Genomic DNA, 13,178 nt, shown 5'->3' on the forward strand with positions numbered 1-13,178 from the left:
TAGAACACCCCACCCAACAACAGCAGAATACATATTCTTGTCAACTAAACATGGAAATTTCTCCAGGATGGACCATATGTTAAGCCACAAAACAAATCTCAATAAATTTAAAAGACTGAAATCATACAAAGTATCTTATATGGCCACAATAGAATGAAACTAGAAATTAGTAACAGAAGGGAACTTGGAAATTTGCAAATATGTGGAAATTAAACAACACACTCTTTTTTTTTAAAAAACATCTTTGTTGGCATATAATTGCTTTACAGTATTGTGTTAGTTTCTGCTTTATAACAAAGTGAATCAGCTATATGCATATGTATATCCCCATATCCCCTCCCTCTTGCATCTCCCTCCCACCCTCCGTATCCCACCTCTCTAGGTGGTCGCAAAGCACCGAGCTGATCTCCCTGTGCTATGCGGCTGCTTCCCACTAGCTATCTATTTTACGTTTGATTGTGTATATATGTCCATGCCACTCTCTCACTTCGTCCCAGCTTACCCTTCCCCCTCCCCGTGTCCTCAAGTCCATTCTCTACGTCTAAACAACATACTCTTAAACAATCTGTGGGTCAAAGAAGAAATCAAAAGAAAGATTAGAAAATAATTTAGGATGAATGAAAATGAAAACATATCAAAACTCATGGGAATACAGCAAAAGCAGTGCTCAGAGAGAAATTTATAGCTGAAAATGCTTACATTAAAAAAGAAGAGAGATCCCAAATCAATAATCTAAAATTATACCCTAAGAAACTAGAAAGAGAAAAGCACTATACCCAAAGCTAGAAGAAGGAAGGAAATAATAAAGATTAGACCAGAGATAAATGAAATAAAGAATAGAAAAACAAAACCAGTGAAACCAAAAGTTGATTCTTCGAAAACAACAAAAGGGACAAACTTTTACCTAGACTGACTAAGAAAAACAGAGAAGATGTAAATTACTAAAATCAGATTGAAAATGGAGACCTTACAGAAATAAAAGGGATTATTAAAAAATACCATGAACAACTATATGCTGACAAATTAGATAATCTAAATGAAATAGACAAACTCCTAGAAAAACACATACTACCAAAACTGACTCAAGAGAAAATAGAAGAATTTGAACAGACTTATAACAAGTAAAAGATTGAATCAGAAATCAAAAACCTTCCCCCCAAAAAAAGCCTAGGGCCAGAAGGCTCACCAGTGAACTCTACCAAACATTTAAAGAATTAGCACCAACGCTTCTCAAACTCCTCCGAAAAATAAAAAAAGGAAGAAGAATTTCCTAATTCATTCATGACACCAGCATTACCCTGATACCAAAGCCAGACAAAACCGACACAAAAAAGGGAAACTAGAGACCAACATCCCTTATGAATATAGGTGAAAAACAAAACTTCAACAAAATAGTAGCAAACCTAATCCAGCAGCACAGTAAGAGTATACATCATGACCAAGTGGGATTTATCCTAGAACACAAGGGTGGGTCAACATATGAAAACTACACCACATTACCAGAATAAAGGGGAAAAAACCCACACGATCATCTCATTTGATGCAGAAAAAGCATTTGAAAATATCCAACACCTTTTCATGATGAAAACTTTCAACAAACTAGGAGTAGAAGGGAATTTCCTCACCATGATAAAGGGGATTTATAAAAAACTCACTGCTAACATTCTACTCAATGGTCAAGGCTATACTCTTTTTTTTGGTGGGGGGATCCAGGGATTGATTGAACTCTCGCCACGGCAGTGAAAGCACCAAGTCCTAACCACTGGACCACCAGGGAATTCCCAAGGCTGTACTCTTTTTTTTTTTTTAAGTTTTTTTTTGATGTGGACCATTTTTAAAGTCTTTATTGAATTTGTTACAATATTGTTTCTGTCTCATGTTTTGGTTTTTTGGCCGCAAGGCATGTGGGATCTTAGCTCCCCAACCAGGGATTGAACCCGCATCCCCAGCATTGGAAGGTGAGTCTTAACCACTGGACCGACTGGGAAGTCTCAAGCCTGTACTCTTATCTAAGGCTCAGGGTCCTCTTCCAAGTTCATGTAGTTATTTGGAGAATTCATTTTCTTGCAGCTTTAGAATTCATGGAGCCTTGCTTCTTAAAGTTCAGCAGAAGAAAGAATCTCTGACTTTTTCCATGTCTGACCCCTGGACCCTCCTTTAAAGGGCTCATCTGATTAGGTCAGTCCAACCAGGATAATCTCCCCTTTGATTACTCAAAGTCAACTGATTGCAGACCTTGATTACACGTGTAAAATCGCTTCATCTTTGCCATAAAATGTAACATAATCACAGAACTATCCCATCATATTCACACATCCCACCCACACCCAAGGGGAGGGGATTATACAAGGGTGAGTACAGGCATACGTCATTTTATTGTGCTTTGCTTCATTCCACTTTGTAGATTTTGCATTCTTACACATTGAAGGTTTGTGGCAACCCTGCTTTTTCAGGTGATGGTTAACTTTTTTTAGCAATAAAGTATTTTTTGATTAAGGTATGTACATTTTTTAGACATAATGCTACTATTACATATTTAATAGACTAAAGTATAGTGTAAACATAACTTTTACATGCACTGGGAAACCAAAAAATTTGTGTGACTTGCTCTATTATGATACTTGCTTTATTGCAGTGATCTGGAACCAAACACAATATCTCCAAGGTAAACTTGAACATCACGGGGAGGAATCTTGAGAGAAGGACATCTTAGAATTCTGCCTACCATAGGTTATGATCTTTGATAAAGTAGGAAAGGACATTGCCTTCACCTGTGTTTGGGTATCACCCCCCCCCACCTTTCCTATGTCCCCAAGGACCATATCCCATCAGTCATACAAGTGTGAGTGTGTATACAGGTAAGTTTGGAGGTACTCAACTGAGAACATAAGAACATATTATTCTCTTTTCCTTTTCTTTTCTTTCTTTCTTTCTTTTTTTTTAACTTAAATGTGTTGCCTTGATTAAGAACTGATTTTATCACATTCTTGCAGTGTTTCACATTACCACTCTACACTTGCCTACTATGGGTACACTTACTTGTAAACAAGCTATTTGGGAATTAACAGGGCAGAGTGTTTTCACAGATGTCAAGGTGGCCAAAAATCTTTCTCTTTCCAACTACATATGATCAGAAAGCTGCATCTTTGCATGAAGGCTAGTTATTGAAGTTCTATTAAGATAATTTTGATCTCAACCACTTCAATTGAAACCCATATGATAGTTTCTCTTTTTCTTTCTGTCTGTCTGCCATTCTATCTTACACAAAGTATGTCTTTGGCTTTTCCCTGGGGAAGGAGGAAGAAGAAGCATCAACTCTATGTTCCTCCAGTTGGGTTAGAATCTGTAAATTAATCTGCTCCATAGGAAGGTACTCCCAAATGACTCCAGTTACCTTGGAGGAAACAGGCTAATTTATCTCCCTATTATGGATACTACTTGGCTGCCACACTCTGAATCTAATAAACACAAATTAACCTTGAGGGGAGCTTTAGAGATCACAGTGATAAATCTAAACAGTACAGATTGGGCTGTGAACCAGAAACTCATCTGCCTCCTTCACCACTTCTTAAGCTTTCAAAAAGTTCAACTTGTTTCTTGCCTAGGCTTCCACAGGGCGTCTCACATGTACATTCCTTCTTTCCAACATGACTTTTTGCCTGTTAGTTGAGCCCTTCCTTATTTTAACTCCTTTTCTCATCCTGAAGTCTCTTGCTTCAGTTCCCAGGGTATACTGCTCCTCCCAAAGAAATCAATCACTTGGAAATCAGATTGTTAGTGCTAAGGTTGGACTTCGCTAGTGTTAGGGATTGTTAAAGTTAGGGCTGCAATTAGTGCAATAAGTATTAAAACTGAGGAATTTAGGGTCATAGTGGTTTGTTAATAAATAATTTGGTGACCATCTGCAATTTTTTTATAACAATCCATATAGAGCTACAATATCTTTTTAACTGAATGTAACCTAAAATTTTGTGTTTCATTAAGTTTATGTCTTGTGATTTGCAGTTCTGGCATTCTCTGTCAGTATAAACCATTCTGTCCTCTGATTTCTGTTGCTGATTTGCCATATAACGGAGGAGGTTAAGGATATAGGGTGTTCCCTATTACAGGTAGAATTTTTGCTTTGTCCAAAAGTTAAAGGAAAAAAACCCAGAAACATTGCTAACTACGAGGTTTAATTCCTCCTAAAAACCCTCAGGGAGTCCACATAAAAGAGTTATATTCTGAACCCACCTTTATCTTAATGTAAATACAGAGGGATAGATACAGAAACAACTATATCTATATGTAACTATAAACCAAGAACCCAGATCTTTGTTTCTAAATAGCATTCCTTAATAAAAGGAACCAGGGCACATTATACAAAATCTGTGAAGATATGTTCCTATTTAAAACTTGTCTTAGAATGTTTTGGCCTTTCTTACTTTTAGCTATATATCTTTTCATGTGATTTACTCCTTTACAATTAGCTTTGTATATGTGTATATATATATATATATATATATATACACATATATATAACTTTTTTAATGTTTAAAAAGTAAATGTTCATTGTGACAATTTTAAAAAGAGAAGTATAAAGAAAAAACGCAAAAGTCTCTCAATGGGTTTCTCAGTTTTGAACATTGATTGAAACAGCTGAAATCTTTAACTTATTTAAAACATTCCTACAATAAATAATGAGCTATTGGGCCTCCCTGGTGGAGCAGTGGTTAAGAATCCGCCTGCCAGTGCAGGGGACATGGGTTCGAGCCCTGGTCCGGGAAGATCCCACATGCCGTGGAGCAACTAAGCACGTGCACCACAACTACAGAGCCCATGCGCTCTGGAGCCCACGCACCACAACTAGAGAAAAGCCTCAAGGAGATCTCGAAACAAAGACCCGACGCAGCCAAAAAAAAAAAAGAAAAAAAAGATGTTGGTCAGGCTGTGTTTTCACATGGAGGCTTAACTGGGGAAGAATCTGTTTCCAAGCTCATTCAGGGTGTTGGTAGAATTTATTCCTTGCCGTTGTAGGACTGAGGGCCCCATATTTTTGCTGGTTGTCAGCTAGAGGCTACCCATAAGTCCTAGAGGCCACCACTAGTTCTCTGCCATGTGGCCCTCTCCATGGGCAGTTCATATGGCTGTTGGCTTCTTCAAGGTGATCAGGAGAGCTTTTAGCTCCAGTCTGCTAAACTGGGGTCACATAATATAATGTAATCCCAGGAGTGGTGACATCGCATCACTTTTACCATAGTTTATCGGCTAGAAGTCACAGGTTGTACCTGCACTCAAGGAGAAAGGATTATACAAAGGCATGAGCACCAGGAGAAAGAGATCACCGGGGATTGTGTTGGGGTCCGAGCTCTCATTTCCTCATCTAAATTAGAAGTAATAGTTCTTGTCTTAAGGAAGATTGTGAATGTTCTTCTTATAGGAAAGAAACTTGGGCCTCTTCCATTTCCACCATCTTATTTTATAGACAAGGAATTGAGGCTCCAGAAGAGTAAACGGTTTTCCTGAGTTTGGTGGCTGAGCTCAGCGTTGTTTATTCCCATGTCAGCATGCTTTCCACACACTGTGATGCCTACGAAGTATCTTATTTTATTTTATGATATTTTTCACTTCAAACTTAAGCAAAATGAAATATACTTGTATGTATTGGTGGGCAGGGTAGAAGGCAGGTGCAGGTATTGCAAAGAATGCTGCATGTAAATGGTCAAGTATGGCAACTGCCATGCGCATTTGAGTTTCTGGGTGTGCTCAAGTACAAGAGCCAGTGAGTGAAAGAATTACTTATATTCAGGTGGAGGTTAATGCGTACACTATTTCATTTAGTCATCTTAACAACTCTATAGAGCAGAAATTACTGCTCTACAGATTAAAAGATAAAACAGGCTCAGTGAAGATAACAATTATTCTGGGTACTGTCAACCATCAAGTTGCAATGACCAAATCATAGCCAAATAAAATAAATTGCTCACTCTGGCCCATTCCATTTCCCTATCACTAATTTATATCCTGTGAAATTTGTCATAGACTATACAGCCCTTGCCTTTTTTCCTTTTGCTATCTGAGCCTTGCTACTCCTGGTAACTTTTGGTGGGAGGAGCTCATAATAATGGATTGTCAAATCTTCTAATCCTTTTAGATGTCTGTATCTCCTGGCTTTAGTCATGTTGCCATAAATAAGCCTAGGAGGACCTACTTCATAAATGGTTTCTTGTCTGTATATTAGGTAACTGAATTTCCATATGTCTATAAATTCAGAGCATTAATGAACCACAGATAGGCTTTTAAAAATGTTGAATCCCAGTTCCTATTCTTGATCTCCTCATTTATTTTTGGGAACCACTTCTCATTTAAGGCATACTTAGCTACTTAAAGGATTGAGAGATTTAAAGTCAAGTATGAATGCCTTCACTACTGAATGTTTATAGACTATTTTTTCTCTTTTGATAGTCTTGGGGGCAACACAACTTCCTGGGGGATGTAGGATTTTTTTTCACTACATAGTGCATCCTCCTAACATATCTTTGACATTAACTCCCCAAATCTTACAACTGCAGCGTACACTTCCTGGGCACCCTAAAGCTGCTAGTTTACCGGAAGGCTTAACTTAAGACCCTTGAGGAATTGTTCAAGGTCACTGGGGCAGGTGCCGGCCCCGGGGCCTGAACGCGCGCTGCCAGGCCCATTTCCTTCTCCGAAATGGCACCCGCTCTCTCCCAACTCTGGGGGTTCACTCAGGCTGACTGCGACCCGGCCGAGAGAACACCATCCGCCGTCGCGGGGGTGCAAGCTTGGAACTGCGCCGCAAGAAGGTTCCTGAGTGGCAAGCGGTGGGGGGCGGACCGGGGGAAGCCGGGGCGGAGCCGGCGGAGTACGGCGTGCCGGGCTACGCCTCCCGGGGCCACTGGGCCGCGCCCGTTGGCGGAAGCCCGGCTCAGTCCGGCCGGAGACGCTCTGGTCAAGGGTCCGCGGCGGCGCCAGCGCGCCCGCTTTCGCTCCGTGCCCGCTAGCTGGCCTCCGGCCGCAGCACCCGCGCGCCGCGGTCCCCGGGCCATGCAGCGCTTAGCCATGGACCTGCGGATGCTCTCCCGGGAGCTCTCGCTCTACCTGGAGCATCAAGTCCGGATCGGTTTCTTCGGTTCGGGAGTGGGCTTATCCCTTATCCTGGGCTTCAGCTTCGCTTACGCCTGCTACTACATGAGCAGCATTGCCAAGGTGAGCCGGGGGATGGCGCGGGCGCAGGGCCGCGGGCAGCTCTCCGGGAGTGACAGCAGCAGGCGAAGCCAGAGGTGCCGCTGTCTGGGGCGAGTGTCTGGGGCCGTCCGGGGCGCCCTTTCCCCGGCATCTGATGGACGCCCTCTGAGCGCGCGGGACCCTGCTGACCTCGGCGCGGCGGCACTGCCCTGTCACCGTTCGCTAACCTGGTAAAGCAGCTCCGCGATGCTCTAGCACTTCTGAGGATGACTCCCGTGTGTCAACTCTCTCCATTCCCTAGAAGGGTTTAATAAACCACTGTTAAGTTCGTTGTGTTTGAATTATTTGCGTCAGGCTTCCAGAAGGATATGTAATCAGATGGATCTCGCGCTAGGGACGAGTTTGCGCTTGTTTCTGGTTTACAGTTGGCAGAAACTTTGTTCTGGACACTTCACTGATATTGGCTTTCCCCACAGAAGCCCCAGTTAGTGACAGGGGGTGAAAGTTTCAGCCGCTTCCTTCAGGACCACTGTCCTGTGGTGACAGAAACGTACTACCCGACGGTCTGGTGCTGGGAGAGTCGAGGACAGACACTGCTGAGACCTTTCATCACTTCCAAGCCTCCGGTGAAGTATAGGAAGTAAGTAAAGTTCCATTTTCAGTCATTTCTTCAAAATCACAATGTTTTGCATACTCCCAGTTTTTGGTTAATACAACCTCCGGTTTAGTTAAGTATATAGAAAAGCAAGGGGGAATGAAGGTGGAAAGCACGTCTGCCACAGACACACGCAGCTGCAGGAAAATATTCAGGTGTTACCTTTCACCACTGTTGGGGGGAGGTGCTCTGATGTAAATGGTTTATTTTCTAAGGTGAGAGAAGTGTTTGGGGGTTACTCTTTTTCCAATTTGTCATGCCTCTGTCCCTGAGGACCTAGATCCTTTGATGATATGCATTGAGCTGGCGGTGGGGATGAGAAGGATGCCAATTAATGTGGATTTTCTGTGATGGACCCCAGTAAAAGGACTTCATATTGATAAGCAAATGGGTTCTTGTGGATAATGTCCTTGAGGTGTTAAAGATATGGTCCAGAATATATCAGTAACCAGGAGATTTAAATGGTGCTTATTATTAATTTTACTGAGTCATCTAGTCCCTCTAGAGTTTCTTTTGTTGCCTGGAACTTGCACTATTCGTTTGGGAAAACTCTTCAAGTTCGTAGATACTATGCGAGAAGTACTTTGAAGTGTTTAAGAAGCAAATTTTGTAATATGCTCTGTGAGGAGACTGCCTTATTGAGTCAAACGGCTAGAGCGGTGATCAGATCAGCAGTTTACTTATTCAAGATTCTCTGTTGAATTATTTGGGTGACCTCAGTCAAATAGGGGTTAAATGCTGGGTATTTCAGAGCAATGAGGAAATGATTAAGATAAATATTTGAAGTAGTTTGAAGCCCATTTTTACATACTATCTTTTACTGATCTTGCTGGAAATACTTTATTATACTAATTTCATGACATTCATGTGATGAAAGAAAGTGACGTGTGTGTTAGTGGATGCTGGAAAGAAGTTATTTTGAGAGGACCAAGTAATGGCATATATATATACAGAGAGAGAAAGAGAGAGAGAATTAGGAACTAATATTAAGACATGACTTGAAACACTAAAAGAGTATGTATGTCTTTTGTGTTATTTCTTTCAGTGAACTTATTAAAACTGCAGATGGAGGACAGATTTCACTGGACTGGTTTGATGATGATAATAGTAAGTGTTATATGGATGCCAGCACCAGACCTACTATCTTATTGTTGCCTGGCCTCACTGGAACAAGCAAGGAATCATACATCCTTCATATGATTCACCTTAGTGAAGAATTGGGATACAGGTACCAGTGAAAGATTTCTTCTGTTTTTCACTTAATTCATTCTAAATGAAGCTTAAATATGTCTGCATGTTTGTTTCCGAAATACTTGTTATTTCTTGCATGGATTATGCAATCCCCTAAATTATTATTTTTCCCTGCTTCCTCCTTCCCCTCTTTTTTCAGGAAAATGCATAACTGAATCATTGCACAGGAAATAGTACTTAGGCACTCAGCAGATTTCGGTTGAATGAATGCATGAAATTAGAATCACTTAGGAATTGACATAGGACCCAGGGCTAAGAAGCAGTAGGCCACAGTGAAGGGATTGCTAGGAAAATAGCAATTACAAACCCCTGAGAGACTGCCCAATGTCCCTCATGTCATACTCCACATTTGGGCTCTGGATCCACTAATCTTGCCTCATCGGCTCAGATCCCAAGTGTAAAAAATATTCAGAATCAGCTTGTAGGTCATCCTTATCTTTCCAAAGGTGATCTGTGCCTTTTCTGTCCACCTGAGTTTGCAGGTGTGTGTGGCTAGGGTCCAGTTAATGATGGCACAGCATTTTTAAGTAATCATTATTCAACTCAGTCACCAGATACTATTTAATTTTTGCAAGCAACTTAGCAACTTTAAGTTTCTGGTTCAGTTCTAAAATTTGAAAGCAGATTCATTGTGAAAGGTACTGCTTTTCTGAGCCTCAGTCTTTTTTAGCCAATGGTAATTATTGTAGTGGAACACTCTGAGTTGTGTTTAAAGCCAAGTTGTATCTTTTCTTAAACTCAAAACACTTGTTTTGTGAAAAACTGATGTTGACTTTATATTAATAAAAACATTTTGATATAAAGAAGAAAATGCCATAATAGCTAATTCAATTTTAACAAGTTAACTCTGATCTTTTACAGATAAAGTCTATTTTGTTCATGAGGTGACAGTCTCTTGAAAGCCTTGATATGGTGTTCCAGAATTATGGTTCCTATTAAATTTGCACTATAAGCAATAGCAGGAATTTATCGTTGGATATCATTGGATACAATGTTTAAGCACCATTCAGTTAGATATGAGGCTTGATTCCAATTTTTTGCTAAAACTTAGTCATGCTCAGAAAATACAGATTATAAAGCCTTTTGTACATATTTAAATTGCTGATTCTATACTTTGCCTGAACTGTCTCCCAAGACTTAGAAAGTGCTTTTAAAAACAATGTAGTTGACGGGGGAGGGGAGGAGGGAGAGGGATGGACTGGGAGTTTGGGGTTAGTAGATGCAAACTATTACATTTAGAATGGATAAACAACAAGGTCCTACTGTAGAGCACAGGGAACTATATCCAATCTCCCGGGATAAACCATAATGGAAAAGAATATTTAAAAAAAAGAATGTATATATGTGTATAACTGAGTCACTTGCCTGTACAGCAGAAATTAGCACAACATTGTAAATCAATTATACTTCAATAAATAACAAAAACAAACAAACAAAACACAATGTAGTTGAAACTCAAGGACTGAATCTCATAAGCTCTAGAGTTACCGGTATGCATGGCTTTTTTCCATTACTTGTAAAAGTTGCCAAATTTTATTACCATGGCTACTGTTACACTGTGCTTCAAAGCTGTAGGAAGGTTCTAGCTTCCCTAAGGGTTAAAATCTCTTCTACTGATTCAGAAATTTTATTGAGAATGTATGATAGAAGGAAGGCTCTACGCTGGGTACTGTGAGGAGATACAAAGAGTTGTGGGAAATTGTCCTTACCATAAGGAGCCTATGAGAGGGTAAGGCTAGACCAGATCACTGTCAGCTGCTTGAAGACCCAGCTTATTTGGGTTTAGGGAACTCTAATGCTGAATCACACTGGGCTTGAAGGTAGCAAAATGCATGAGTAAGCAATGACCAGTAAACTTTTCAGTGGCCTTTGGACCTATCCTCATTTGTTTTTAACTGCAAGGAATCTCTGAATCTAGGTCAGAGAGGGTTAGCTTTTGTTGTATAACAAACTCTCCCCAAACTTAGTGGCTAAAAACATTTCTGCTCACAATCTGTGGGCCAGCAATTTGGGCTGAGCTCAGCCGGGTGGTTCTTCTGGTCTTGACCGAGATCACTCACGCATTTGTGGTCAGCAGCCTGGACAACTCTGGGTTTGGGAGCCATCAGCAGGGATGACTCTTCTCAGCTCCATGTGGTCTCTCATCCACCATCAGGCTCACCCCAAGTTCACTGGGCAGCACAGTGTTCCAAGAGTGCAAAAGTGACAGCTGCAAGGCTTCTTCAGGCCCAAGCTGAGAACTCTCACAGTGTTGCTTCTGCCATGTTGTAGTCAGGTCATGTGGGCACCCTTGAGTCAGGTGGTAGGAATTTAGCCTCCACCTCTTGAGAGGAAGGGCTATTAAATGTGTTTACAATCCACCACAGACAGCTAGGTAGTTTCAAAGACCACTGATGAAAAAAATGGATCTGGAACTTCGGCACAAGGCTGTGTGGAGTCCTTAGGTTGCAAAACAGATCTAAGTCACTGATAGCCTTGCATGGGATCCAGTAGGTAACAGAGCTTGGGGAAGGCTGTGTAATATGGGGGAATGTGCATGGGCTTTAGAGCCAGGTCTGGGTTCAAATGTTGGAACTTCCACTTACTGAGTAACCCTGGGCAACTAATTTTTAACTTCCCCAATGTAGCTTCTCACTTACTACAGAGTTTAAATGAATTAGAATGTGTAAAGTGTTTGGTTTCATGCCTTGAGAAAAATGGGTCTTTAGAAGTGTTTTGTCTTCCTTCCTAGACCTTCTGTTCCCTGAGCAAAGTAGAACATTTTTTTATAGTTTAAAGAGCAAGTATGAGCAAACCTACCTCTTGGGAAACATCTAGTTTCCTTGCAGGGATGCTTTGGTATTATGTTAATGTCTCTTATACAGTAGAGCTGCAAAGGCAGCACGAGCACCCCAATATCATGAGGGTGCACTTGCCTCAGGCCCCAGTTACTATCTTATGTGCAGTTTGAGTATGTAGGGAGGGTCATGGATTCTGTCAGTTCACCAGGGAACCATTGATGCTTTACTTGTGAGATATGATTTAGACTTTAGAGAAAACCTAACTCCTGGCATATGGACAAATGAAACATAAGGGTTTACTGTTGTTACTGTCAAGTAAATTTTTTTTCCTGTACCTGAAAACTAACAAAGACACAACACAAAACTTTTCTGTTAAGGTCCACTAATTCAAAATTAATAATGAAAGGAAACTAAGCTAAGGTTTGTTTAAGGTAATTGTGAGTAAAGGTTAAGAAGTCAAAAGTAAATGGAGCTGAGTGGGCAATACTTGGGCTGCCTTCATTGGTAGAGTACATTATGTACTTCCCTGAATAAACTTGCCCCTGAGAGGAGAAGAGAATTTGCTGAGCCACACGACCCACTCATTCTTCAAAATTGTATCAATCAGGTAAGTCCTTCATCTCCTGGAGGACAAGTGAAGTAAGAAAGGCCAGGAGGCCAGGAGTGCATTTAGAGAGAAGCCCTCATAGAAACCAGAGGACTGGAGAAAAAGTCATTCCCTCTAATAAGTTACACCCATATGATTGATAAAGTAGTTAGAAATCTCATCCATTTCTTCAAGATTTCTTTTTAAAAAATTCTATTCAGTAATATAGCCGAATAGATATTATTTTGTATACCAGGATAATATCCTATTTTCTTAAATCTTTTACCCATTCTCTGAATTAAGTTACAGCATTTCAACTAAAGTCAGGGAGAAAAACAGTAACTCTGAAAGCATCTTAATCATCTTTTACTCTGACCTCTTTTACTGAGAGCCTTCATCTACTATTTTATTCCACCCCCAACTAATATTAAAAAAGAGTGACCCATCCAGAATTATGTACTAATAAACTCATTGAAATCTAGGTCAGTCATTAAGTATTTTGGTATAGTAAAGTACAGTATCAGAACCTATATTCCCAAAGAGCATTTGCACAGTCTAGTGGAAGTGACAAAGAGTATTTAGTAGTAGGGAAGAAATGCATTAGAGAGGACCAGGATTGGCAACAAGTGACAGAAAACTCAAAATAACAGTGACTTAAACAAAATACAAGTTTATTTCTCTCTCACGTGAAAATCCAAGAAGGTAGATCAGGACTCTA

General features: G+C 40.5%; 2 protein-coding genes across 3 annotated transcripts in view; both read left to right on the top strand.

Annotated features, from left to right (window-relative positions):
* Positions 1–13,178, top strand: part of ESCO1 (establishment of sister chromatid cohesion N-acetyltransferase 1) — a 1,212,023-nt gene that overhangs the window by 1,048,674 nt on the left and 150,171 nt on the right. The window lies entirely within an intron of this gene.
* The window catches only part of ABHD3 (abhydrolase domain containing 3, phospholipase), a 38,360-nt gene continuing 31,998 nt past the window's right edge, over positions 6,817–13,178 (top strand). For both annotated transcript variants that reach the window (XM_004273762.2, XM_033435346.2), the window contains exons 1-3: positions 6,817–7,209; positions 7,665–7,828; positions 8,889–9,071. In XM_004273762.2, coding sequence (XP_004273810.1) covers positions 7,048–7,209; positions 7,665–7,828; positions 8,889–9,071 — 509 coding nt within the window. In that variant the 5' untranslated portion in view covers positions 6,817–7,047. The remainder of the gene's footprint in view (positions 7,210–7,664; positions 7,829–8,888; positions 9,072–13,178) is intronic.

Source organism: Orcinus orca, chromosome 15 (genome assembly GCF_937001465.1).
Source record: "Orcinus orca chromosome 15, mOrcOrc1.1, whole genome shotgun sequence".
NCBI classification, from domain to species: domain Eukaryota; kingdom Metazoa; phylum Chordata; class Mammalia; order Artiodactyla; family Delphinidae; genus Orcinus; species Orcinus orca.